This window comes from Purpureocillium lilacinum (assembly GCF_023168085.1).
Source record: "Purpureocillium lilacinum CBS 284.36 DNA, scaffold_3, whole genome shotgun sequence".
Lineage (NCBI taxonomy): Eukaryota > Fungi > Ascomycota > Sordariomycetes > Hypocreales > Ophiocordycipitaceae > Purpureocillium > Purpureocillium lilacinum.
The window spans coordinates 1245008-1272441 of NW_027072113.1; the positions used below are offsets into that span (position 1 = coordinate 1245008).

The following is a 27434-nucleotide window of genomic DNA, read 5'->3' on the forward strand; positions in this document are numbered from 1 at the left end:
CGATCCGGTACTCCGTCGAGCCTCGTCGGTACGCAGCGAAAGAAGTAATTCTCCGCCCGTGAGACAGAGCATCGAGATGTCTGAAGAACCGAACGAGTACGTTGGGAATGGCCTAGCACCACCCGCAAGCCCCTCACCATCGGTGAGATCCTCGCTGAGCCCAGTTCCCTCGGTCTCCACGCCCACGCCGTCGCTCTCCTCTACGTGCCTCCTCGGAACTCCGGCTCCTGAGGTCCGCACCTCCAGCCCCCAGCCAGCCATTTCACCAAAGAAGCGCCGCCTTGCCTCCCCAGACCCGCCTCTATGAATAGACGACCTAGACGACAACATCGTGATAAGCGGCTCTTCCGGGTCTTCCAAGCCAATGTTGGCAAGAATGGCCCCTCGCACGACTGCGCGCTCGCGCTCGCCGACGCGGAACGATATGAGGTCATACTACTACAGGAGCCCTGGACGCAAGTCCGCGACTCCCGCTGCCTTACCAAGACACACCCTGCCTACGACACCTACTCACCGGTCAGTACCTGGGAAGGCAACGACACCCGACCGCGCGTCATGACATATATTCGCCGGGGCTCCAGACTCTTAGCCGACCAGCAACGTCCCGCTCTCTCGAGAGACATCCTTTGGCTTGCGGCCAACGGCGTAACGGTGGTGAACATCTATCGGGAGCCGCATGTTGACACTGCCCTTGAAATTCTGTTTGCATGGTCGATACCCAGCCAGTGTATCATCGCAGGCGACTTCAACGCGCGGCATCATATGTGGCAGCTCGGCCACTCTCACGGTCATGGCAACAGCATTGCGTCCTGGGCCTCCGAGAACGAGCTCTCGCTCCTCAACCCGATTGACACCCCAACCAATGCCCATGGCAATACGATCGACCTCGCCTTCTCAAACATTGCTCTCGCCCAGGCGTCTGTAGAAGACCACCTGGCGACAAGCTCCGACCACTTCACCCTAAGCATTTCTCTTCCCGCCCTGACACCAGCAAAGCTACCCAAGGGCAAGATCCTGCTAGCCACGGACGACGAGTTGAAGCGCTACATAGAAAACATAGAAGCCGGGATCGCGACCATCCCTGCTGCCGCATCGACCCCGGGCGACCTCGACTTGCTCGCGAATGCGATCATCGACCTGATGCAAACAGCCGCCCGTGCCGCGGGCAGACAATCCCAGCGGCGGTCGTCAGGAGCTCCTTGGTGGAACGAGGAGTGCATAGCCGCCGTGGCCGAGCTCCGGTGTGTGAGGCGCGCCTTCCCCCTGGGCTTCAATTACGAGGTACAAACCGCCCGCCGCGAACTAAGAGCCGTTGTCCGAAGAGCCAAAAGGACGTACTGGCGCAATCTCATCAACGGAGTCCAGGAGGGCAAGGATATCTTCAAAGTCACGCGCTGGCTGAAAAGTCCAGGCGTGTTCCGCCCCCCACCGCTGCAAGTGGGCGAGACGATCGTCGAGACTCAGACTGGCAAGGCCGAAGCTCTGCGACAGGCCACCCTTGAGCGGAGGACGGCCGCCGACGATATTTCCGACCCATGGATACCCGTGGATGTTACCACGCACATTCCAATCCAAGCAGATGTACCGATCGAAGAGGTCCAAGACTCCTTGCTCCGCACAGGCAATACCTCACCCGGAGCCGACAACATCACGGTGCGCCTACTTCAGACGGCATGGCCTGTCATCGGCAAACACGTCCAGCGCCTGTACCAAGGCTGCCTCACGATAGGCTATCACCCTCGGAGATTCAAGGAAGCAGAAGTCGTCATGATTGAGAAGCCCGGCAAACGGGACCTCTCCAAGCCCCGCGCCTGGAGACCGATATCTTTGCTGTCCTGCCTCGGCAAAGGGCTTGAGAAGCTCATTGCTCGCCGGCTTGCCTGGGCCTCGATCCATTATGGCGTCCTGCAGCCCCAACAGATTGGTGCGCTCCCAAAACGATCAGCAGTAGACCTGGTCGCCGCCCTCATACACGATATCGAAGTAACTCTGTCACGCGGTATGGTCGCCACATTGGTCACTATGGACGTACAGGGCGCCTTCGACACCGTCATGCGCAACAGGCTCATACTGCGTCTGCGTCAACAAGGCTGGCCACTGAACCTTGTGAAATGGGCCGCCTCCTTCATGCAAGCCCGCTCAGCAGCCGTACGGTTCCAGGATATCACAACGCCGCCGTCCCCGCTCGAATGTGGCCTGGCCCAAGGATCTCCCGCGTCTCCCATCCTTTTTGCACTGTATATCGCCCCAATCTACCGCTTGGGAAATTCTAGCGGTCGCTTTGGATACGCAGATGATACAGCAATGCTACGGGTAGGGTGCTCGCTAGAAGAAACGACTGCTCTCGCATCTCGAGACATGCGGGAGCTCCTGGCGTGGGGCGCCTCGAATGGCGTCACATTCGACCCTGACAAGACCGAGATAATGCACTTCTCCCGCAAGAAGGACCCCGCCCGGCCGTCAATATTCCAAAATGACACAGAGATCGTCCCGGTCGACTCGATGCGCTGGCTGGGCCTCTGGCTTGACCGAAAGCTGTCGTTCAAAACCCACGTCGACGAGTGGACAGCCAAAGCCCGGCGGATAGCAAACCATCTTAAGGCCCTCGCAAACACCAGACAAGGGCCCCTCCCCAGCGCCGTCCGAAGAGCCATCAAGGCTTGTATCGAACCGACCTTGTTCTACGGAGTAGAAGCATGGTATCCCGGACAAATGGCCCCTAGCACCGGGAACGCGACCCGCCTTGTGTCCACGCAGATCAAGCACCTCGTCGATCGCTTCGACGCGGTTCTGCGACACGCCATCCGAGCAGCTCTCCCCATCTGGAAGACCACGCCCATCCCTGCCCTCCATCGAGAAGCTGGTATTCCACCCGCGTCCATCCTGCTCGAGTCTCAAAGGATCCGTTTCTCGGCGCGCCTGAAGTCCTTGGACGTACGACACCCTCTCGTGGCGAGGACCTCCCCGAAGCCCGCCCGGGCATACCACAGCTCGATCAAACGCAAGTTTCTCGTCGAGCGACGGAGACAGAAGACCAGACTCGAGCGTACCGACGCACTCCTACCGGACTGCGCCCGCCCGGTCCTGCTACCGCGACAATACTCCGATTCTGAAGCCAGCCCGCTCCAGACCGCACCGAAAGCCGAAACTGCCGACGGATTCCTCGAATGGCTCAAAAGCGCCGCGACCGGAAAACTCATCGTATACTCCGACGGATCGCAATTGCCGAGCGGGGCCGTAGGTTACGGATTTACGGTCCATCGGAACGAGCAACCCATAACCAACGGCTCCGGCCGACTAAGGCCCGCCGAGGTGTTCGACGCAGAGGCAGTCGGGGCCCTGGAGGGCCTACAAGCCGCCATAGCCGCTGCCACCAACACGACGACAAGCATCGTAGTATGCACCGACAACCTTGCAGTGGCCACCTGCTTGCGCGGGAACCCAGCCGACTCCTCGCAGGACGCATTTACCAAGTTCCAGGACCTGGCGAAAGCACACGGAGACGTCGAGGTCCGCTGGATCCCAGGACATGCCGGCATACCAGGCAATGAGGAGGCCGACGGCCTCGCGAAAGCTGGTTGCCTGCTGCCTGAGCCGCCCGGAGCCGTACCATCACTGGCGCACCTGCGCCGACTGGCCCGACAGCAGCCTAGAGATGCCTTCAAAGCATGGTGGACGACCGAAGCCCCAGAGTCGTACAGGCCTCTGCACCTCGAGGTGACCACAAGCTGCCCACCAGAACTCATGCTCCCCAGTGGCAACGCTCCACAGTGTCCTCGCGGCGAGATCTCGCCACGGAGACTTTGCCGACTACCACGAGCGTTTCAATCATGACGACGCATGTCTTGACTGCTCATGCGGACGACGCAAAGCGCCAGAGCACCCATTCTACTGCAGGAAGATACCGCCACGGCTCCGGATGAGGCTCGCACCCTCACCGGCCGAAGCGATACGTCGTGCAGTAGGCAAGGGCTTCAAAGCCTTCGTCGAGATGACGTCGGAAAGCTCCTTCTTCCAAAGGATCTGTCCGCGCCATTAGGCGATTGTCATTCGCTTTCATTTTTCGTTTTGTTTTTGTTTTGTGTTTTTCGATTGCTGGTCGCGGTCGAGCGAATGGCGCTGCCACGCCCCTCACTCGGCCGAGGCCCTCCACTCCGGCTGCGAGACGCAGCCGGTGAGGAAAAGCCTTCCCAGGCTCATCAGAAAGATGAGCATAGACTGCGACAGAAAGTCGCTTGCACCACCACATCCCGCGGACGGGTGCGAGGCTCCGACGAAAGAGCGCCTTTGAGCCGGTGAGATGATAGATGGTGTTTGTTTTGAAATGAGGACGCGTCGGGGATGGTGGGGCGGCGGGGAATCAGTCGCAGGCGCGTGTGTGTGTGTGTGTGTGTGTGTGTGTGTGTGTGTGTGTGTTCATTTAACGTCTTGCGGGTATTCCCTATCGGGACAAAAGACGTGCTGAGCTAGGCGCAATTCACAGTACTGCATACTCTCCTAACATAGGCCACCGGCTGTAGACTTATTCGGTCCCTTGGGATTCTCCATCAATCCGCGTTGCGACGGGCCTTGCTACCAGGACGCGGCTCCTCACATAGGCCTGAAGACCACCGTAAATAGCGTCCATCCAGCATAGCTTCGGCTCTGTGGCGCTAAAATGCGAGGCCCTTCCCCGTCAGCGGGATCCAGGCGCTGCCCGTCCTCGCGGCCTCGGTGAGCAATGACCGTCTTTACAAAGCTCAGGACCACGAGTGCAAGGCGAGGTCAACCCTCGGTTTTGCTAGCCAGAATTCTCTTGCACCTCGGCCGACACCGCTGCCGCGGTCTGCACCCCAGGAACCAGGTGGCAGAAACGGCCCAGGCGCAGCGGGAGGGAAAAACCTTCCGAAGGGATCAGAGGCCGACGAGCGGCTTGCCTTCAAGGAGAAAAACCGACCGCAGCTAGCTGCTGGGAACCGCACGCACCTTGGTTCTGAAGGTACGTGCGGTCAAGCAGGACCACGCCTTCGTGCGGTTGAAGATGAACTCTCCTAAGGTCTTCAATCATGCCTCCCTCCGAAGAGTTAGGGTCCCGGTAGGACCCCAGAGGCGAAAGCGTGGCGGGTGGCCTGCAAAAATTACCCCGCACAATCAGGCTGCTAACAGCTCGAAAACGCGAAGAATTTTTACAGGGGAGAGTTGTCAGTCGCAGGCGCCTCAGGCAACAAGCCAGTTTTGGCTGCTAACCTAGACAACAGGCAAGAAACCAGCCGCCATACAACCTGATCCAGCAGCATCTTTGTACATTAGAATCAGCAGCCTAGCACGTCCTTTGCCCCAATAGGGGCTTCCAGCTATTACTATAGCTCCCGGACGTTAAATAATTATCGTATCGTATCGTATCGTATCGGCAGGCGTTCGGCGCCTTCCTCTATCATCACACGTTCTTGGCATGATATTCTGAGTGTCTAGGCAGCGGATCTTGTTGCATCTGGACTGATGGAAGCCCCGGCAGGAGCGGCCGCCAACGCTTGCAGATTGGCAGAAACGTACCCTCAATATTGCGGTTCTGATGGTTGAGCCCCGCAACAGCCATGATATTCTCGACTTCGAAGGAATGGCACGGGGAGCCCGGCTTTGCAGGAAGTCGATCGGTTTGTACGTGCTTGCCATCACGGTGCCAGCATTGCCGATATCCGAATTCTCGACGTGAGACCGCTTACAATATTAGCGAGGAAGTGGTGGCCTTCAAGCGTGACTTCCGGAAGAGGATGTGGAAGCACCTGGGCTAGAAACGGGTCATCACTGGCGGGTTGTCCGCTTGTTGCCGCCATAGGGCCGCTATTCTCCCGCTTCCCCTTCATGGCTGCGGGTTTCAGGTATTGGCCTTGCATGAGCGTCTCGCAAAGCTGGGAAATCTTCAGGAACCAGACGACGAGCAGCGCAGGGAGCTTTGCGGTTATCAAGCATGGCTGCCAAAGATGGAAGTCCGGGTGGTGGGGTGAGGTTTGCTGTGGGTGCAGGGGCGGTTGCCCAACCCACGCCTACAGACGGCCACAAGTGGCCTTGAATGATCGTTTCGTAAACGATACGGATCGTCGGGAATTGGCCGATGCAGCTTTGTGGCCTGCCATGACCGGTTCTGGTGTGGGGGTGACAGGAGAATGAGGGGTGATTGTCCACTTCCTGCCAAGTTGGGTCCGCTATGACCACCCCCTCCCCGGCCGCTTCGGGTGGTCAGTTGTGGCCTTGCATGACCTCCTTCTGTACGTCATCAGAACCTCATCAGGAACTGGACGATGCAGGTACGCAGAGAGCTTGTGGCCTTCCAGCATGGCTTCCAGAAATGGGAATATCAGGGCCAGCTTTAGCTCCGGGGATGAGTTTCTGGGGGGTGTGGATGAGGTCACGGAACTTCACCTTTTGCCGCCATGGGGTGCTATTCCCGCACACCGGACCCGGCAGTAGGTAGCCGACGAGACGGACACTGGGGAACTGTACAGGAGGGTCCGTTTTGAGTGTCCCTTTTCCGATCAATAAAATCGGAGAGCAAAGCCTGTGTGTTTGGGCTGTTGGTGGGGCTGGTTTTTTCCTCCGCCGAAGCTGGATGTATCTGTACCCATGGACTCCCTCAACTTTTGGTCGGCAATTCGCCGGATTTGAGTTATGCTATCTTGCGGAGCTCTTATGGCTGTTTGCAAGGCCAGTCCATGTCATCCTGAGTTTCTTTGGTCTCTCTTCGTCTGGCACGACGCATTTCTAGCTGTTGTAAGTCTAAGGGCAATTGGCGAGGAAACAAGAGGGGCTCAAACAGAAGCCGACACGACCCCACTTTCAGCCAACATTGGACGCATTGTAAATTTACATTGAGTAAAAACAGTGACACTCAATACGGACCCTACTGTAACCCTTTGCCCACTAAAAAGAAGGCTGGTTTCTGCCTTTGCCTTTCAGTGTCATTTCCGGTTGCATTCTCTCCAGCTGGACAAGTGGCCGCAACAGGCGTGATTTTGCCGCGAGGGCCATCGCATCCATTTGCCGCTATCGCGGCTTGTTGCCGCGAACTATTCTGGCCTTGGTTCTCTTACGTTCATAAGAGCCGCAAAGACGTCATGGGCGAGGCTATGTCCACATACGACTACCTCCATCACCACCCCGTCTTAGACCAGCTTCTGGACACATCAAAAGAACGCCGTATCCTCGTCTTTACAGTACCTGGGCCATACCGGCCGTGGCAATAACTGTAACTGGGTAAACGAACAGGCCCAGAACATGGTGTGGTTACCGTAAATCCGTAATGCAAATGTACAGTAACTGCTAAGTGCTCACCATTGTGACGTTGCTGGCCCTACTCTGGACTTGCGTCCACATGCGTGTTCCTCCGAATCGCGTAGTCACTATCAGACGCGGCAGCAGCTTATCGAACTAGATCTGCACATCCAGAATCAGGCCCTGTGGCCCCATAACGTCTTGCATAGAAATGGACACACCTCCACGCAATGACGTCGAGAAAGTGACTTGACCTGTAGCAGCCGACGACAAGCAGAGACTGGACGGCAGGAAGTGACGGACGCGGCAGCTCGAACGCGGCAGCAGGAGATGCCACCAGACAACGTCAGGAAACCGACTTTAGCTGCGACGTAGCGTGTACCCGAAGAATGTGGCAAGACCGCGTGTGCTACGGTGATCTGCTTGTCAAGCTTTGCACCATGCCCGCCACTGCCATAGTCGACAGTTAGACGGCACAAACCCCTGCGACTGCGTCTCGGCACAGGCTCCATCAGCGAGCGGCATGTCTAGAACCAGACGACACCGTCCACATGAAGGAATTGGACGAACCAGCACCCTTGTCCGTCTTCGCGCCCTGCATGGCGGCCTTCGTCCGGGTCTGAATGTTGATGGCCCAGGTGGACGATGCGGCCACATCCACCCCGCAATGATCTGCACGACGGGAATGGCCGTCACCATGCAACCACGTTGCGAAGCTGACATGTACTGTAGCTGCCCCACGCGACGCAAGAACTGACGAAGTGACTTCCCCTAACTTCGCAATGATCTGCACGGCAAGCTCTGGCTGCCGGTACGAAACAATTTCCAGAAACCGACATGTACTGTAGCTGCCAACCCGACGCAGAAGAATTGGTCGGCGCACCTCCCTGCCCTTGGTGGTCTGCATGTCAGGCATCGGACGAAGCGGGTCCCGGCCGCCGCATCCGCTTAATGTTCCACGTCACTGATCGAACACGTCAGGGAGCGGACGAAGTGAGATGCAAGCAAAGGCGCGCCAAAAAGCAATCGGTCGGTGGGTAACCACCACGTGAAGAACAGGACAATCGTATGCTCCTGAAAGAGTAATCTGCATGTCGAAATCTGGACGGCGTACCCGCAGCGTCGCACAGCACATGGCCCTGGCACACCATACGCGAAACCAAATCAGCGAGCAGCATGACACGAGTTGGACAACGCTCTTTACGCATGCCACGAAGTGTCACGCTGCCACCTCATCTGGATGCAGCCCTATACCCATATTCTTCTTTCTGATTGCGCGAGCCAGATTGACCACACCTGACCACACTTCAATGGTGTGGTCTGCTTGTCAGGAACCGGAAGACAAGGTAGCGGGAGACACCGCTCAACGACGCCCAGAAAGCGGCGTCTGGGTCTGGTCGACTGTCCACTTACTCCATGTCCATACAGAACTGGGCGCGTGCTTGCACAATGCCACAACTCGCCCCAGCTCTATGGCAACGCCGGTGTGGAATGAAAAGTCTCTACCGGACAGTTGTGCATGGGGCCGATTCATGCTTCTCCTTGGCCGGGGATTATGGAGCCTAGGGCACGGGATATGGCCGATTGCTCACAGCCTCCCACACCACGGCAGAGACGGCCACATTCACAAGTCCCTATGCTGTACTTGGCCGGAGATGGAACATTGTACGAGATTACAGCAAGTGCGGGCTGTCACGGCTCCGGTAAGGACAATAATTTGAAGTGCTGTACAGTACTGTAAAATGTGTGCGTCAACACATCAGTTCAGGACCGGGCATTGCAGCAGCGCGAGTAGTCGATGAGCGGACAAGTCGCCACGACCGACACCTACAGCCAGAGGGCTGAGAGTATGTGTGATTGAATGAGCGTTGCGTGCGGATTGGAGTCTAGGAAGAAACCGGGCGGTTCAAGCAGAGCATGTTAAGGCTCTTTGCTCCATGTTCCAGCGCGGTCGAAGGGCCAGGCTTGCGTCATTTTGAGATTGGTGAGATGAGGAGGGTGGTTCGTGCCAGGATCCCCGCACCACATGTGGTCCGAGACTACGTACGAACTCCCCCACCACCGAGTCCAAGAGACCACCCACGACCACCACCCCGGAACGGCTAGTGGTAACTGTGGCCCCGCTGGAGAGCGCCGGAGCTCCCTGGAGAGCACTCCTGCCTACCAACAATGTCGTTCCAGACGCCCATCCAAGCGCGCACCAATTTCTCGGGTGTGTCCAGCTCTGAGAGGCAGGTACGAGTATCAGCTCCAGTGGGACCCGCTCCAGGCCGAAACCCCAGGGGATACATCGTCCATGACACTGGGACGAGGATTAGCCAGTTTGATGACGAGATAATTTGAAAATCGCCTTTCCGGATGGATCAACGGGTTTGAGATTTCCACTGTTAATCGAGTATATAGCAGCACCAGTGCAACATCGAGGACCCACACCATTGAGCTTGATCGGGCGATAATCGACTGGTACGGAGTGGATGAAAATGACACTGTTGATATGCGCTATGTCGTGACGAGTATTATGCGAGTTTTGTGTCATCGTACGACACCTCCTTCCTCTGTAACTCCCCTATATCTGTTGAAGCACCGCTTCAACACTGCATATAAGTTTGGTTTATAGGGGAGACTTGGAGACAAGAGACACTCTTGGCCCGTCTTCCAGTCATTTAGTCAGCACCGGTACGTAGAAGAGGTGCGAATGGTAGAGTAAGCGAGACTCCTCGCTCGCGGAGACGGCAGAGCTCCCAGATGCAACCTGGCATTGCAGCACCCTCAGTTCTGTCAAGTTCTGGTAGTACGTATAACCGCGGGGATTGTATCCACGTGCGGATGTAATTTGGGTAACGCAAAGACGGAGTGTCCTGGACCGTCAAAATACCCTGTCTGGCGCTCCGAGTGCCATCCAGTTCTGAGTCCGAATGTATTTGCGGGTAGAGGCGATTACTAGGGGCCAATCAAACGATTAATACGGAGTACAATTCAAGTTCCCCAAATACGATACATATAACTTAACCACTCGTTAACACAAACGCTGTTCCAGCCTCGACGGGGCAGACGGCGACGGCGACCATGTCGAGCGACGTCAAACACCCAGCAAATCATTGCTTGGGCTTGTCCTTCTTCCCGGTCAGGGCGTTGAGGGCGCTGCCGAGGCCGAGCCCCTCGAGGATCTTGTTGAGCCCCAGGCCGCCGAGCAGGCCGTGGACGAGCCCGCCAAGGCCCAGGGGGCTCAGGAGCTTGCCGACAAGGCCCAGCACGCCGTTGAGCAGCAGGCCGACGGCGGCGAGGATCTGGAAGAGCGGCTCCGAGAGCAGGCCCCAGAGGGGGTTGAGCTCCTTCTTGGCGTGGGGCATGCCGTCGATCTTGCGCTTGGCGTTGTCGATGGTCTGGGTGACGGTTCCGGTGAGCTGTGACGTGGTGTGTTAGCGGTGATCTGCATAGAAAGACACTCGAGCGAGCGCATGCCAACTGCGAGCAGCGGCACACGTCGTCGATCATTAGTGGCGAAGAGAATACATACCTCCTTGAGCACGTCGGCCAGGTGGTGCTCCTCCGGGCTGGCGTCCTTGGTCGCCGACTTGTACTTGGCCTGGCGTTGGATGCGGCCGTCCGGGTCCATGCCGCGGATCATGCCGTTGGTCTCGGTCAGGATCTTGCCGCCCTCCTCGATGAGCGGCTTGACCTCGCGCACCAGCTGCTCCTCGTCGAGGTCCTCCTTGTCCGTCTTCTCAGCCGCGTCGACCTTGCTGGTGATCAGGCTCAGGATGGGGCGGATCTTCTCGAGCGACTGCTCGATGGCGCCGGCGAGCTGGCCCGCCAGCTTCTGATCCTTCTCGGCCTGCTCTCGCTTCTGCTTGTCCTCCTCGGACTCGCCGGGGATGTCCTCGAGCAGCGTGACGTGGCCGACGGTGTTGCCCTTGGAGTTGACCACGTCGCCGTCGTCGTCGACCTCCTTGCCGGAGCAGATGCTGATATCGCCGCTCGTCAGCTTGCCGATGATGTGGCCGTCGTCATCGAGCACGTTGCCCTCGCGGTTGACCTTGCGGCCCGCGAGGGGGTCGCGGCGCTTCTCGACCTCGGGCTCCTCCCAGCGCTCGGCCTTGCCCACCACGTTACCGTTCTTGTCGACGACATCGCCGTCCTCGTCGACGGAGCGCCCGTACAGCGTCTTGGGGTCGCCAGACGTCAGCCGCCCGACGACCTCGCCCGACGAGGTCACGACCTTGCCGTCCTTGGCGACGGTGCAGCCCTTGAGCTCGGCAAACGGCCCCTCCTTGGAGCCCTCGCGCTCGCCCTCGGGCACCAGCTCGGCCTTGCCGATCTTGTCGCCCGACTCGCTCATGATGTTACCCTCCTTGTCGCACATGCGGCCGACGAGCGAGGCGACGTTGCCCTCGATGACGCGGCCGAAGACGGTGCCGTTGGAGTCGACCACGTTGCCGGCCTTGTTGACGCGCTTGCCGGCCAGCAGCGAGCGGTCGACGACCTGCTCGGGCTCCTCCTCGGGCTCGTCCCAGGCCTCGGCCTTGCCGACCACGTTGCCGCGGCGGTCGAGGATGTCGCCGTCCTCGTCCACCTTGCTGCCCTTGAGGCGCTTGGGGTCGCCCTCGACGACAGTGCCGACCTGGCGGCCCTCGGAGGTGACGCGCCCGTCGGCCTCGACGACGGCGTCGGGGAAGTTCTGGAAGGGCGCGAACGACTTGTTCGAGCTCTCGCGCTCGCTGTCAGGGATGGGCTCCGCCTTGCCGACGATCTTGCCCGAATCGTTCCAGATGTTGCCATCTTCGTCGGCCGTCTTGCCCTGAAGCTTCTTGGCGTCGCCCTCGGACAGTCGTCCGATGATGTCGCCCTTGTCGTCGACGAGGTTGCCGGCCTTGTTGACCTTGGTGCCCTTGAGGACGGAGAAGTCGATGGGCGCCTCCTCGGCAGCCTCCTCGGCCTTTTCGCCGGCTTCCTCTCCGGCCTCCTCGGCCTTCTCAGCGGCTTCCTCGCCGGCCTCGCCGACCTTGTCTTGGGCAGCTTCGCCGGCCTCCTCACCTTCCTTGGTGACGCCTTCGGCCTGCTCGCCGACGCCCTCAGCGGCATCCTTGGCGCCCTCTCCCTCCGGGAGGTCGTCGCCGGGCTTGTCACCCTCGGGAACGTCTCCAGCGTCCTTGCCAGCGTCCTCGCCCTTGTCCGTGATGTCCTTGCCAGCCTCCTGGGCCTCGTCTGTGGGCTCCTTGGCCTTGTCCGCCGTGTCCTCTGCAGTGTCTTTTGCCTGCTCAGCCGTGTCTTCAGTGGTATCCTTTGCCTCCTCCGCGGTGTCCTTGGCCTGCTCGGTCTTGTCGCCTGCAACCTTCGAGGCGTCCTCGGTAGTGCCCTCTGCGGACCCGTCGATGGGCTTGGGGGCCTGCTCGGTCAGGTCGTCCTGGCCGACCTTCTCGGCGGGGGTATCATCTCCATGGACGGTCTCCTTCTCCTCCTTGGTCTTTTTGCCAGCGGACGCGGCGTCAGCTGGGGGGGCCTCCTTGTCTTGGAGCTGGACGGGGGGAGGCACCTTGTCGTCGACGGACTCTGCTGTCTTGCCGGCGTCGTCCTTGACGGGCTCCGTGGCCTTGCTGGCGTCGTCCTTGGCAGACTCGGACGGGGTGTCGTCGTCGCCGCCGCTCGACGGCTTCTTCTTCTCAGCATTATCGCCACCCTTGCCGCCGGAGAGCTGATTGTACGCGTTAGCGAGGTCCCTGTTGAGGGCGAAGGCAGTCTTGACGGGTCTGCGTACACTGCTCACGGTCTGGGCGGCGCCCTTGGCCTTGCCGAGGACGTTCCAGCCGCCGGTGGTCTCCTTGGCCTCCTCGGTGGCCTGGGTGGTGTACTCGCTGTCGAGCGAGGCCTTTACGAGGACGTCGCCCGACTCGTTGATGACGTCTCCCTCAGCGGTCACGCAGCTGCCGACCAGACTCTGCAGATCCTTGGAGTCGGAGAGCTTGCCGATGGCCTTGTCCGACTCGTCGACGATCTCGCCCTTCTTGTTGACGACGCCGGCGGCGGCGGACCGGGGCACGGCCTTCGGGTCGGCGCCCGCGGTCTCGGGGGCGGCTGAAATGGGGGGTTAGAGTCTAGACTTTACGGGATGGGCCGAGACATTGGCAGGGCCAACTTACAGACTTGGGGCTGCTTCTCCTCGGCCAGGGTCGGGGCCTGGGTCTCGGCCTCCTTGTTCTTTGTGATCGGCATGATTGGCGATTCAAACTTTTGTCATTAGAGTATTGATTCACACTCTTTATTCGTGCACACTTCGTTCGGGCCGCCACGCCCGCCGCTCACCGATTTATATGTCCACATGCCGGCGACGGCAAACAAGTTTTTGGGGGTCCCCATCCATCCACGGACACAAACATGTCGTGGCATCGGAGCGCAAACGTCAGATTACCGTCTATTCCTCCCACGCCCGGCAGCCCGGCAGCCCGGTTTTTCCAAGGACAAGCCACACTGGCTCAGCTTGAAGCGAAGTGGATGGCGCGCGAAACTGCGCCAACGCGCGTCACTGTGGCCCCCGGCCATCATCGCGCGGCATAGGGCATCTCACGGTGACGCAATGGCAACGGCACCGAAGGGGGAGCACCAGCCACTCGCTAACTCCATCGTGATGCTGTGGCTGAGGCGTCGCAGCGGGACAGGACAATTGCAGGCCAAGCGGGCGAGCGAGGAGGGATTGCTGGGAAACCCTCAAACTCCGGCGCCGCGTCGATGGCCTAGGCGCCTTTGTGTCATACCGCAAGCATTGCACAGGCTGATGTCCTGCCGCCCTGGCGGTGGTTGGTGGTTGCCGCTCGGAGCTTGGTTTTCATACACCGATCGATCACTCGCCATGGTGCCTATCCTCGGCTCGAGAATTGTTTAGCGTGTGCTCGAGGTGTGTGGGAAAGCTTCAACTTACCGTGTGGACGTTGAACAGAACGTCGCAATGAGACGGGCACTCTGCTTCAAACTCCCCGCTGAAACAATCTGAACGGGCCTGATGTCTTTTGCGTCAGGAGTGGCTTGTTCTTCGTTTTGCTGACGGCCCAAGCGAACCGTCTTGCCCCGGGTAGCACTCCGTAGGGGTACGGACCCCGTGTTGGTTCTGCTCACCTGGGACGGAGCAAACGGTCCGTCGGCGCCGCAAAGTGTTGTCTGCCCCATAGCTGGCAACGCTGGCTGTACCCCACCAGTCCCGGACGGCGCTGCGGGATGTTTCTCCATCACCTTGCCCGGAGCCCTTCCGTATAGACCGCGACCGCCAATGCTGAAAGGCTGGTTCCAATCGTTGCCAAACTCGTCTCGAGTTTGCATCACCCTTCCCGGCAACCCGTCGCGGCTTCCCCCGGACGGGTTTCTCGCCCAAAGTACCGGGCGACTGGCCCCAGCACCTTCGACCACCCAGGATCACTCAATCGAGCACCTTCTGCACCGTGCTGCTCAGATCTCGTTTCGATGGCTCGATAACACTCCGCCGTTCCAGTACGGCTCTTCGAGATTCCCCTCTGTGCATACGTCATGGCTGACCAGCACGGGATCTTTCTCCGCCTGGTTTGAGTGTCGGCGTGTATAAGCTCACCAACCCAACCCGTACAAGCGGGATATCTGTCATAATCCTCACAAGTAGACTGCGCTTCGTCAAGTACTTCGATATGTACTCAATAGTCATGGTCTCAGGTGCTGTCAATATCAAGCCGCTCATTCACGTAGACCGTTACCAGCACTGCTGCCTACTATCGGTGGCGATAGCTTCAGTGTCAGACAATTGGCTCCACAGGGATCACAGTTGGCATCGTGTAATTGATGAGAATTATCTTGAAGAGCTATCTGCAAGCGCACGACAGTGCGCTGCTCTTTATACACAAAGGAAATATTTGCTTTGTGGTGCAAAGTCCCTGTAATTGAAGCTGGTGTGCAAATATATGCAACCAGTGTTTGAGCTTTGACCTCAACCGAAGTCAAAGCACAACGCGTGCAGGCGCTCGACCTTAACACACGGATTATAGCATCGGCTTCCGCGGGCAAATATTCTCAGTGCAGATGTTATGCAATATGAAGCTTGCTCTATGTGCGACATTCAGGCAACCTGGCTTCTGCCTGTCGTGTCTCAGATGCCTGCCTCAATCGGCACAGGTATAAAATACCGACTACAGTCAATCGTTAGATAGAAGAATCAAGAGTCTTTTGTTGCCCAATTCGCTGGGGACCTTCTACTCGGTCGTCAGTTAGTCATGCACACGTGCAGTGCGACACGCCGCCCCATTGGCTGTCGAGCTGGCTGGATGCGAGTGACCTTTCGCTGTCGAGGGGTCGCAGGTCAAAAGCACCTGTCGCACTGCACGTGTGCATGACTAACTGACGACCGAGTAGAAGGTCCCCAGCGAATTGGGCAACAAAAGACTCTTGATTCTTCTATCTAACGATTGACTGTAGTCGGTATTTTATACCTGTGCCGATTGAGGCAGGCATCTGAGACACGACAGGCAGAAGCCAGGTTGCCTGAAGCTATCGCCACTGATAGTAGGCAGCAGTGCTGGTAACGGTCTACGTGAATGAGCGGCTTGATATTGACACGGCGCGCCTCCGTTAGATAGTTGTTTAGTTATGAAGGAGCCAGAGAGTCTTCCGGCGTCTACCGACACTTTCGGAAACGATCTATCCATGAGCTGTATAGACGGCACCATGGCCGACCTGCACGCCAGTGCCACAAACGACTGCTGCAACAGTGGCATGCAGTTTCCTGATCCCTTCTATTTCCGAATGACCAGCAGTTCCATGAGCAATCCATCGTCCGATGGCATCAACAGTAACCTGTCGGGAGACGTGGCCTTCTTCACCACCGCATCCCCCGAGTCGCTATCGCCCAAGACCAAACCAAGCACAGTCAAGAAGCGTGGCCGCCCACGAAAGGCTCGGCCTGCCTCTACCACCGCTGCCATATCGACGGCCGACCTCACCACAGGGTCCAAGCGCCGGACCAGCACCAAGAGCGAAACCGAGACTTCTGGTGGGGATGACCCAAGGACGGTCCGTGTCCGCGAAAAGAACCGTATGCTGCCGACAAGTGCCGCTCGCGGAGGCGGCAAGAGGAGGACAAGCTGAAATCAAGGCACGACGACCTAGAACAGGAGCACCGCAGGCTATCAGAGGCGTTATCCGAGCTGATGGCAGAGACGTATCTTCTCAAGAACATGTTGATGGAGCATGGCAGCTGCGAGTGCCGACTGATCCAGGATTATCTGAAGGAGTCAGCTGCGGAGTGGGTGACCAAAAGGTTGAAACCATCAGCATCACCTGTCCGGACGAGATCATGATGATATTCCAATGGTCGGCGCCCGGGCTAAGCGGGCTATGACATGGTCGAGATTGCAAAGCGGGTAGGTGTTGTGGGGAAGTTGGCTATGGCCAGCTGTTATTTTGTTACAATTTTCCTCATGGCCAGTCCAGGAGGCGATGGCTGTCCCGGTCTGGTCGCGCTCCTGAACGCTTCGTCCAAGGCAGGTGGTTGTCAGTCGAAACGTGAAACGAACGGCGGGTGGAGCGAACGTACATATGAGTACGTGCTGCGCATGCGGTCTGGCCGCAGCGGATGTCGGGTGGAGACGCCATGGGAGTCGGGTCGAGGAGAGAAAAAGTTTTGGAGGAAGTGTTTTAGCTCTCGTGGACCATCGACGGCACATTGAACGATATCCAGGGCGATCCAAAGGTTCGGTTCAGGTGCGGTACTGTACAAAACGGAAGGGTAGGGAAGAGCTTTGAATAAATTTAGCGTACCAGTGTGAAGTTGATAAGACAAGCATCAAGTCATGCAGCCAGCACTTCCAAGGGTATCTATTCGCGCACGCCACTTGGCCGGCATCGCAATAGCATCCAAGGCCTTCCCAGGCTGCTTATCTACCTCGTCGGGTACCTCGTTGTTGCACGCGCTGTGTCGTCGGCTGCCCTAGGTCGCAGAGCAGCCATGGCAGGGCGTCGAATCCCTGTCTATTAGAGCGTAGGCTGGCTGGGGCGAAGATTTACGTGCATCTTGGTTGCAACGACTACGGCGGCGAAGTCCAAACTTAACACCGGACTATCATGTAGTGCCAGATGTTCGGATTCAAGGTGTGGGTCTTTCGGGGATTCTCTCTGGGCGTGATATACAGCATTAGCAATGGTCCCACGAGATTTGGCGCCGGGAGACACCGCAATGCATAACACGCCGTGCCTACGAGGCCCTTTTCGAAGCGAGGCTGGATCTTCAGAGTGGTCCCAACAGTATGGGTGGTTCGTGACCTGAGGTCGGATGTGTCCGGTGGCGACCGTACCTGGACTGAAAACGTGAACTGCTTGGTTTGCGGTTCTATCATCCCGTAGGCCGTGTTCGGTTAAATACCTGGCTTCGACGTCGTCTCTTCTCGCGTCACATGCTCTCCTGTTCTGGAAGGTCCCCGAGGGGATAATGTCTATGCAGTGGTTCGTGGCCGCGAATAAAGAAATGTGATCAAAATTCACGAGCATGCACTGGAGCAGGAAGGGCCTGGCGCCTCCCGAACGGTGAGATGTTCGACGCCCAGAGCGCGACCTAGATGCCACCAATGTAGCCGCTGTACTCCCGGGCTGTCCTATCTCTCTCAATAAATTATTGTGCTAGAAGGATACTTCATTCTTCGTCAATTTGCTGCCGGCCACATAACCTTTCACGCCAATGTTTTTCTTCTCTCTGCGACTTGTCGGGCATCGCTAAGCAGTTTTGGGCCATCTCCTGCAGTTCTTTGAAGCTAGTCGTATCTCCGAACGACCGATCGTCGTGGATCTTCAAGACTCGCGGGAAGCGCAGAGTGTAGTACGCAGTATTCGCCGGCTTGTCGAAGCCAGCACCCACAAGTTCAACTATATATGGATGTGTAAACAGCTCAACTGGACGTAGTCGCTGAGCTGACTCCAAGACGATATCAAAATTCGGTGTGGACATGGCGAAAGGCATTCGAGTGAAGTACCCTTGTCGGTTTAGGAGCACAAGAGACAGAGACATTTTGGATGTAAATCTATCAGACTCTGGTCAGAAGCAGAGTCCAGGCAGGTGCAGTCAGTCGTGTTGGCAAAACCGAGGATCTGAGGGCGTTTCGCCGTGGAACAGGGTCGGATGTGGCCGAGTGTTGGACGGTGGACGAGTGTTGGACCGCAGAAGTGGGTCGGACTTGGTCGTGCCATTGGATGGAGGACCAGGCCACAACAACCCCGCAACGGATTCGCAGGCGCCAGGCGCCAGACTCCAAGGCCCACCCAGGCTTCGTCAACATGGACGCACCAGGCACGCCGCTTGCAAGACGGTGGCCTGTGGCAGGTATGCCGGGAGTGAGAGTCCTCGCACTTGTGGACAAGGCAGATCCAGGAGCTGGCAACAGGCCTTTACGATGATACAGGATCACATCAATGTCTCATGCGAGAAACTTTGATAGAGACAAAACGTGGGATTCGGCCCCCCTTGTGTCATATACGGCCAGCATGAGCAAGCTATCTCTCCTGAGTTGCCAGTGGATGAAGCTGTCAAACTTGTGCAGATTTTGGTTCTCGTGGACGACACTAGGAGATGGGGCCTAGAATGATGGCCGCACACATTCGAGCTCCCTCGAGGACATGAAGATAGTAGTTGACACAATGACGTACCGTCTCTGTATTGTTGAACTCTCTTGTAATGTCAAGCTGCCAAGTTTCCCTATGGATCGAACCTGGCTTCCACGTGTCCCTTCTCTGTATAGGCCCTCCAACTATCTGGCGCTGGATCGATGTGAAGATAAAACTGCCTCCTAGTGAGGTTGCTGACGAGCTGACCATATGTAATCGGGTCGCCTGGTGGGGGCAACTTGTCGAACAGGTTAATAACCGCGAGGAAGAGATGCTACTGTATGCGTGACATGATGCCTAGCTAATGGTACTATATCTCCCCACGTACGATGGAACATTTGCCACCGGTGTAGCTGTAGTGGTAATACCCACAAGGCCCCTTGGCGCGCCGTTTGCTTGCATCTCACTTCGCCCGCTCCCTGACGTGGTCTATCAGTGACGTGGAACATGTAAGTGGATGCGGCGGCGGGGAACCGCTTCGTCCGATGCCTGACATGCAGACCAAGGGCAGGGACGTACGCCGACCAATTCTTCTGCGTCGTGTTGGCAGCTACAGTATATGTATGTTTCTCGGCATTGTTACGTAGCGGCAGCCAGAGCTTGCCGTGCAGATCATTGCGAAGTGTGGGAAACCACTTCGTGTGGCAGTACTTGTCAGTTTCTCAACGTGGTTGCATGGTGACGACCAGTTCTGCGGAATGGCGGCGGCCGCATCGTCCGCCGGGGCCCTCGACATTCAGATCCGGGCGAAGGTCACCAATCCGGAGTCGAAGATGGACAAGATGCCATGGGTACTGGTTCAATTCCTTCATGTGGACGGCGTCATCTAATTCCAGACATGCCGCTCGCTGATGTGGAGCCTGTGCCGAGACGCAGTCGCAGGGGTTTGTGCCGTCTAACTGTCGACTATGGCAACGACGGACATTGTCTAAAGCTTGACAAGTAGATCACCGTAGCAGTCGTGGTATTGGCACATTCTTCGGGTGCACGCTACATCGCAGCTATAGTCGGTTTCCTGACGTCGTCTGCTCGCATTTTGTACTGCCGTGTCCGTCGCTTCCTGTCATCCAGTCTCTGCTTGTCGTTAGCTGCTACAGGTCATGTCACTTTATCCGGCGTCGTTACGTGGACGTGTGTCCATTCCTATGCAAGACGTTATGGGGGCCACAGGACCTGATGCAGCATGGGGAGATCTAGTGCGGAAGCTGCTGCCGCGTCCGAAGGTGACCACGCGATTCCGAGGAACACGCATGTGGACGCAAGTGCAAAGTAGGGACAGCAACGTCACAATGGTGAGCACTTAGCCGTTACTGCACGTTTGCATTAAGGGACTTACGGACTTACGGTATCCACGCCATCTTGTGGACCGTTTATCCAAGTACAGTTATTGCCAGGGCCGGTACAGTATGGCCCAGGTACAGTAGAGACGAGAATACGGCGTTCGTTATGATGTGTCCAGGAAAAACTGGTCCAAGACGGAGTGGTGATGGAGGTAGTCGTATATGGACATGGGCTCGCCCATTACGCCTTTGTGGCTCTTAAGATCGTAAGAGACCCAAGGCCAGAATGGTTCACGACAACAAGCTGCCGTAGCGGATAATGGATGCGATGCCCCCGCGGGGCAAAACCACGTCTGTTGCGGCCACTTGTCCAGCTGGAAAGATTGCAACCGGCAATGACACTGAAAGGCAGAACCAGCCTTCTTTCTAGTGGGGAAAGGGCGAGTCAGTTCCCCAGTGGCCATTTTGTCGACTACCTACTACCGCGTCCGGGGTGCGGGAATTGACGACACCTGTCGCACTGCACGTGTGCATGACTAACTGACGACCGGGCTGAAGGTCCCCAGCGAATTGGGCAACAAAAGACTCTTGCATTTCTATCTAATGATTGACTTGAGGTTGGTAACTTATACTGACCCAATTGATGCAGGCATCTGAGACATGGCAGGCAGAAGCCGGGTTGCCTGAAGCTATCGCCACCGATGGCAGGCAGCAGGGGTTGTTAACGTCCTATGTGAATGAGCGGCTTGATATTGACAGCATACGCCATTGCAGCTCTACTTCGGCTTGTAAAGTGCAACTAGATATGTATACATTGATATCACTACCCCGACACCTCGCGGGATCAGTGAGCTGAGGGCTCGTCGATTCCGCGGTTGCCATGTGGTTTGGGAACACTGGTAAAATAGTTCTCAGGCCATGTCGCAATAGATTGTACAGGGCGTTCTAGTCGCCGTCACCGTCGTGAGGCTCGGGACCAAACAAAGCACAGTGGGAGGGCGCCGCGTTTGTCGTGTCGCTGCTGCTGCGGTCTCTGAAATGGCGTCTACTGTGGAAGGCTCCTTACTTCGCTGGCGACAGCGAAGTTAATTGCTACGATACGGACGGCCATGCGATTGGAATACCGTCGTGTTTTAGTGACTTATACGGATGGCTGGGAGAACGCACAGGAACGACGACCAGCCATCTCTTGGAAGAGGCACAAGATGCATGGCAGTGACAATGGAATGTTCGACTGCCCGATTTGGAGGGTTAGCCACACGGCCCCCCGAGGACGGCCCCAGTAGTGAAGTGGTTCGGCCTGCGTATCTATTACCTTTAATGAATGACGTGCCACTCTGGCAAGAAACTATCAGCTTCAACTGGCTCTCCTGTGGCAGATGGTTAGAAAAGAACCCCAATTCGAAGATCGCAGAAGGAATAGCTCACTAACTCCACTGTTGAGGCTCATGTTGTTCTAGTCAAGAGCGGCCGCCGCCCACGATCCCCTTGGTTACCAACGACAGAGGGTCTTTGAGATAACCCCGAAGAATCTGCGGGACCCGGCACACCCGCTATCCGTAGGAACAAAAATCGGCCCTAGTCAGCTGGACAAGCTCTCCAGTCCCCAGCGGTCCGAATCATGCGCCTCTGCGCACCATGGCCAACGGCTGCAGGCCACACACGGCACCGCGACACTAGTCTTTGGGACTCTCACTCGATACAGCCTTTGCCTCTCGAAGAAGACTTTCAGCGATCTTCGCCAATTTATGATGATCCCATCTTTGCGAGCAGTAACTGCGCATGCGCCGTTGCTGATATCTTGACATATGAGGGATTGTCGTGCTTGAAAGCCATCTTTTGTTTCCTTTACCCGCGGAATTTTCCCAAGCATCTAGCTCGTCATCAGCGCGAACTTTCAAATCCACACAGGTATTTCGTAGATAGTCGGCCTTTCTTTTACACAAATTGTTATGTATCTTGTCATTGGCTTGTTCAATATGTCGGACGATTTCGCTGGGGCGTCTGAAAACCTCGTGACAAGCCACACAATCTTCAGGCCCTTCGTCAATATCTGCTATGTTGTCAGTTCCGAGCCACATTGTAGAGGGGACAATGGACATACGAACTAAGAAATGTCGGCGAAGTGCTTGTCTGGACCAAAAGGCTGGCTGTTTCTCACAATGTGGGTGGGGACAAATACGCGGGAGGTGAGACTGCTTATTTCGCCTTCTGCCCACAGCCAGTGATACGTTATCTAAAGCGTCCTGGGAGCCATCGTCTGTCGCTCTTGCGTGTCGGCGGCACCTTTCGGCCTCGGCGAGGTGGTAGCGCTCTTGAGACTGCATTTCAGTCAGCTTTGCTTGTGATCGAGTCGTCAGGTGCCAACCTTGCATTCTTCCAGGTGACAGTCCAGTGCATCATCCGTTCGAAAACGTGCTTGACATGAGCATTCTGTCTCCTTGTAGACATCGTCCATTCTATCATCGTAGATTGATCTTAGAGCACTGCGAAGGCGCGCGAGGAAATCCAGTTCCCGTCTGCCCCCTGAGCATTGACCCTCAGACCGAGAAAAGCAGGGTTGGCAGCCGCGTGGGCACGATCGCCCCACCTGGCCTGATGGTACGCAACCGGTAGCATTCATTCCGTGGCCCTGCGTGTTGGCCCCGGGCGCCGGTCTTACCTCACCAGGCGACGCACAACCGCGTGGCGCAGCTGAGGGGCTTCGAGTCTTTTGCGCGACTGTTGTTCTCCAAGGCTGTGAGATCCCGTTTATCACGCTACAATCCAGTGTGTTTATTGCTTCCTCACTCACCCGCTCTCAATCATCCATGTGGAATGTGTTCTTAGACTTGAGGCCTCGTGTGGTCTCATGTCACCACTAGACTGCCGAGCATCGACTTCTGCGCAGAACGGGTGTAGGTTTGGCCAGCGGCAGAGGTAGAATTCGTAGCATGGCCACTGCTTCATTGACTTGTCATGTGCATGTCGCAGCGGCGAGTCCGATACTTAGTGACTGTGGCACACAGCGGAAAAATTACCCCAACTTGAGAAAAATGGCCGTGGATATACTATCAATTCCTGAAATGTCTGCCGAGCCTGAACGGCTCTTCTCTGGGGCGAAGATCATCATCAAGGATCGTCGAAATCGACTGGGGAGGGATGTGATTGAAGCGCTAGAATGTTTTGTAACGGCTGGGCCCGTGTGGGTCTCGGCTCCGCTCTCGACCGGGATCCACACCAGCTTCGGAGCTCCGCTCAAAAGCTCGTGTTTCTTTCTGCAACTTTCACTTCTTTTCTTTTCTTCCTTTCCTTTCTCCTTAGCTTTAGGATGCTCGTTGCAGTCGCTCAGCTAGTTGTCAACACACTAAGTTGAGACCGTTACATGTTTGAAGTCATGGCTTAGGCTGCATATTGCTAGTGAATAAAGTAACGGTACCTTTCATGTGGGTTATTGAATTATATCGTCACGTGCAATATACGATATATATTGGCAATATGTCGAGTCTTTGACAATATGATACAATATGGACCAACCTCATGTTGCGCAATACAATATGGCTCTGCCCCATATCGCGTAATACAATATAGCACTCTTGACAATACAATAATATTGCGAGGGGTCCCATATTGCCAATATACGTATTGTTTGTACTATTAGCAACACTGAGTGCTGTTAATGTGCTACGTGAATGAGCGGCTTGACATTGACACAAGACCTTGCTTGACTGTGTCAACGAGTTCGAGTAAAATGCGCATTCGGCGATAGTCTTACGGAAACAGGACCAAAGGCTTGACTTAATTAGACGAAGCTTTGTGAAATAGAATGCGGGAATATCCTATGATAATCTCTACTTGTGATACAACGGTGAGGTGGTCGATAATTGTCGAGGCAGCGCAGTGTATGTATCACGGGCTGTGGCTGGCATAAGTCCGGCCACTAGTTAATTCTGGCACGTCTCGAGGTAAGCATGAGAGATACAAAATGGATTCTTCTCCAACAAGAGTCGTCTGTTTACCTGTTCAGCGCAGTTCGTCTGTTAAAATTGGCAATGTTAGTCTATCACCAATGGACCAAACATCCAGTGTGGTGGGATACGCACGATGCAACTGGCTATTTCGAAGGCGTCGCCAGAGCAATCCACGGCACAATTACGGAACTGCGGGGGTTAGCCGCGATGAAACGGCAAGGTTGCTCACGACTTGTATTATACCAAGCGTACTTACACCGTCATAGTTCTGCAGTAATAAGACCGTAAGTGATCAGCTGGACTGCACGGATATACATGGAACCCACGGAAGACGAGGTACCAATGAATCAGCGCGCCGGCACTAGCCGCGACAAATGCTTGTTTTCATGACTTACTGCGATGGCTGTTCCAGCGAGAGCTGCGAAGAGGATTGTTTTGATGTTCATGCTGACAGTCTGCTGGGGATCTTGGTGGAGCGGTGGAAAGTTTTGGACGATAGTATCAGCGTCGTGCCTCAGCGTATTTAAGCTCGGTCCCAGAACATTGTGAGAGCCAAATAAGTCAATGCCCAGTATGGTGAGTTGTTTCAAGCTGAGATGGCCTGTTCCTGCTCACCGACCGATGCAAGTCTCAGTCATAAATGAGAATCAATTTCAAACATGAGTCATAATCCATGGGCAATTGATAGGCAGGCCGGACCTTCTTTTTGCTTTTAGCTGTCTTGCTCAGTCGTGTCTCATTCCGCAGCGCAACATGTAACGGGCTGTGCCCGTGTGGGTCTCGGCATTCGCTCTCGACCTGGACCCACACGAGCCTCTGAGCTCCGCTCAAAAGCTCGTATTCCTTTCTGCAACTTTCTCTTGTTTTCCTTCTTTCTTTCCTTTCTCCTTAGCTTGATGATACCCGTTGCAGTCGCTCAGCTAGTTGTCAACACACTCAGTTGAGACCGTTGCACTTAAGGATGTGGCAACTGACACGTCATAAAACAGTTAAAACTTTGAGACCCTTAATATCCTAGAGTAAAAGAAGAGAATTCTGGCTAGCAAATCCGAGGGTTGACCTCGCTTTGCACTTATGGTCCAGAGCTTTGTAAATCAGATCCCGTGGGAAACTGGCATCAGTGTGGCAACGCCGTTGAACAGAAACCGCTCGAACCTCGACATGGATGCAAGCGTGGCGTTTCAGATGCAGCAGCGGTCGATGAGGCGCATTGGACACGATCGTCTGACAAATACCTATCGACCAAGGGCGAGTGGCACGGTCAGACTTGGGCCCGCTCCGACTCCCATAATGATTCAAATTTGAGGGAGCCTACATTGAATCCGAAGGCTGCGATAGGTCGCTAGTTGCCCTCCAGCAATCCCAATCGTTGAATTATCTGCGCATTTCCCAGCTGCAGACAGAACCTAACCCTCATATCTGTCTGTCAGACAATTGGCTCCACAGGGATCACAGTTGGCATCGTACTAATTGATGAGAATTATCTTGAAGAGCTATCTGTAAGCGCACGACAGTGCGCTGCTCTTTATACACAAAGGAAATATTTGCTTTGTGGTGCAAAATCCATGTAATTGAAGCTGGTGTGCAAATATATGCAACCAGTGTTTGAGCTTTGACCTCAACGAAGCCAAAGCACAACGCATGCAGGCGCTCGACCTTAATACACGGATTATAGCATCGGCTTCCGCGGACGAATATACTGAGTGCAGATGTTGTGCAACTGGCTCTCTGTGCGACACTGTCCCGTTACACATTCCTCTTCTGTGCCAATCACGATGCAATTACTTCCACCCACATTGCCTTCTCGCCTTTTGCTCAACTGACAAGACACCCCCCCCCCCCCCGCCGGGGCTCCGTCGATGACCCGTGTCGGAGCTTCTGTCTGAGACAAAAGGACATCCCCTGCCATAATCGCAGGAATACTCCACAACACAAAAACGTAGCCAATGGGTAAGCGGGCGGCCTCTCCGGGCCATGGCCGCCCACATTCAGACGAACATCATCTACATATGAAGGACGTGCCGTCTGGTCTCTGCATCGCTGTCATATCCTCCCTATTATCACACTCATCGACGCCGCCTCGCTCGCGCCACCTATTTTGACCCACAGTACATCAGCCCTGGCCCTCCAATCTTACCATGCCGCAAGCTAACGGCCACCGTAGGCTCCAAGGGCACCATGCACATGTACCAAACCCTCTCATTGTTCGCCCTCACTCTCGCGGTGTCGGCCCAGAGCGAATGGCAAAGTAATTTCGCCGCCCTCAATGCCTGTCACAACATAGTACCAGACGCTGATTTACGAAGTCTGCGAGACATACAGAAGGTGCCTTCGCGATTGCAAGAATGGAGATTTCACCATTTATTTCACAAGGGGTGATGCTTTTCTTGCTTGCAACCCTAACGCTTAAGCGCATAGCACAGGCGGTAGTGATTTTACCTCAGCAGGCAGCCAGCGAACCCCGACATAGACAACAATATGTGGTTGCCCAAATATACAATAGCTACATGGAACCATAAACCGGCCGGAACACCTTGTGCGTTTTGCGGGGAACGGGGTAATTGCAAGCAAGCCGTCAAGACGTGAGCTCGCCATTCCAGTACACAACCCACTCATGTGATATTCGGTGTCAGCAGTCTCTTACTCGTGCGCCGTGCTATGTCTGCTACGTCTAGCTCTGCTCTAATCTTTTGTGTCACCTCGTACGTGGATCGCCACCTCTCGCGGTCTTTTCGCTCCATACGCTTCGCCTCGGTGAGTATTGGCATGCCATCAAAATGACTCACAGATTCTGACAGCATAGACCCCGCCAGGTCTCTAAGATCTCAGCCGGTTCGGCTCGGCCAGACTTGGAGCAACGAGTCAAAGAAGCCGACAAAGACTACCATGACGCCATCAGGAAGCAAAATACATCACACTGGGACGAGTTTGTTGCCGAGGACGTGAATATCTGGAAGGCGGCGAAGTATCTCAAACCTGGCAAGGACAGGGCCGACGGCAAGGAGCCGCCTCTGAGGCGAGCAGGTAGCTCTACGACGGGAGGCAAGGCAGAGCAGACAGAAGAGCGGTTTGTCACGTTCTTTCTGCCACTACCGGCGAGGAGAGAAGCCGACTGGGATCTACCACAGCGACCACCAGTGTTATGCCTGAGTTGACCCTGGCAGAGATCAAGGAAAAGGTCATGACGGCAAAGCTGTGGAAAGCGTCTGGGTAGGACAACCTACCAGCATTTGTGTGGAAACAGCTTTGGCACGTCGTTAAGTAACGAGTGTGGGCTCTTTTCGTTTCGTCGATTCGAGATGGGGTCGTGCCTCATTAGTGGCGTCACTGGCGTACAGAACAAAGATCATCCTGC

At 56.0% G+C, this 27434-nt stretch overlaps 2 protein-coding genes across 2 annotated transcripts; one reads left to right on the forward strand and one right to left on the reverse strand.

Moving 5' to 3' along the window:
- Nucleotides 1-10343: 10343 nt before the first annotated feature.
- PLICBS_004110 (uncharacterized protein) lies at nt 10344-13458 on the reverse strand (the record flags this gene model as incomplete). Its single annotated transcript, XM_065600413.1, has 3 exons — nt 10344-10652; nt 10766-13320; nt 13386-13458. The coding sequence occupies 3 exons, from the start codon at nt 13456-13458 to the stop codon at nt 10344-10346; spliced, it is 2937 nt and encodes a 978-aa protein (XP_065456485.1).
- Nucleotides 13459-15924: 2466 nt separating this feature from the next.
- Nucleotides 15925-16344, forward strand: PLICBS_004111 (uncharacterized protein; the record flags this gene model as incomplete). The annotated part of the gene is made up of 1 exon (XM_065600414.1): nt 15925-16344. The coding sequence occupies one exon, from the start codon at nt 15925-15927 to the stop codon at nt 16342-16344; it is 420 nt and encodes a 139-aa protein (XP_065456486.1).
- Between the last annotated feature and the right edge of the window lie 11090 nt (nt 16345-27434).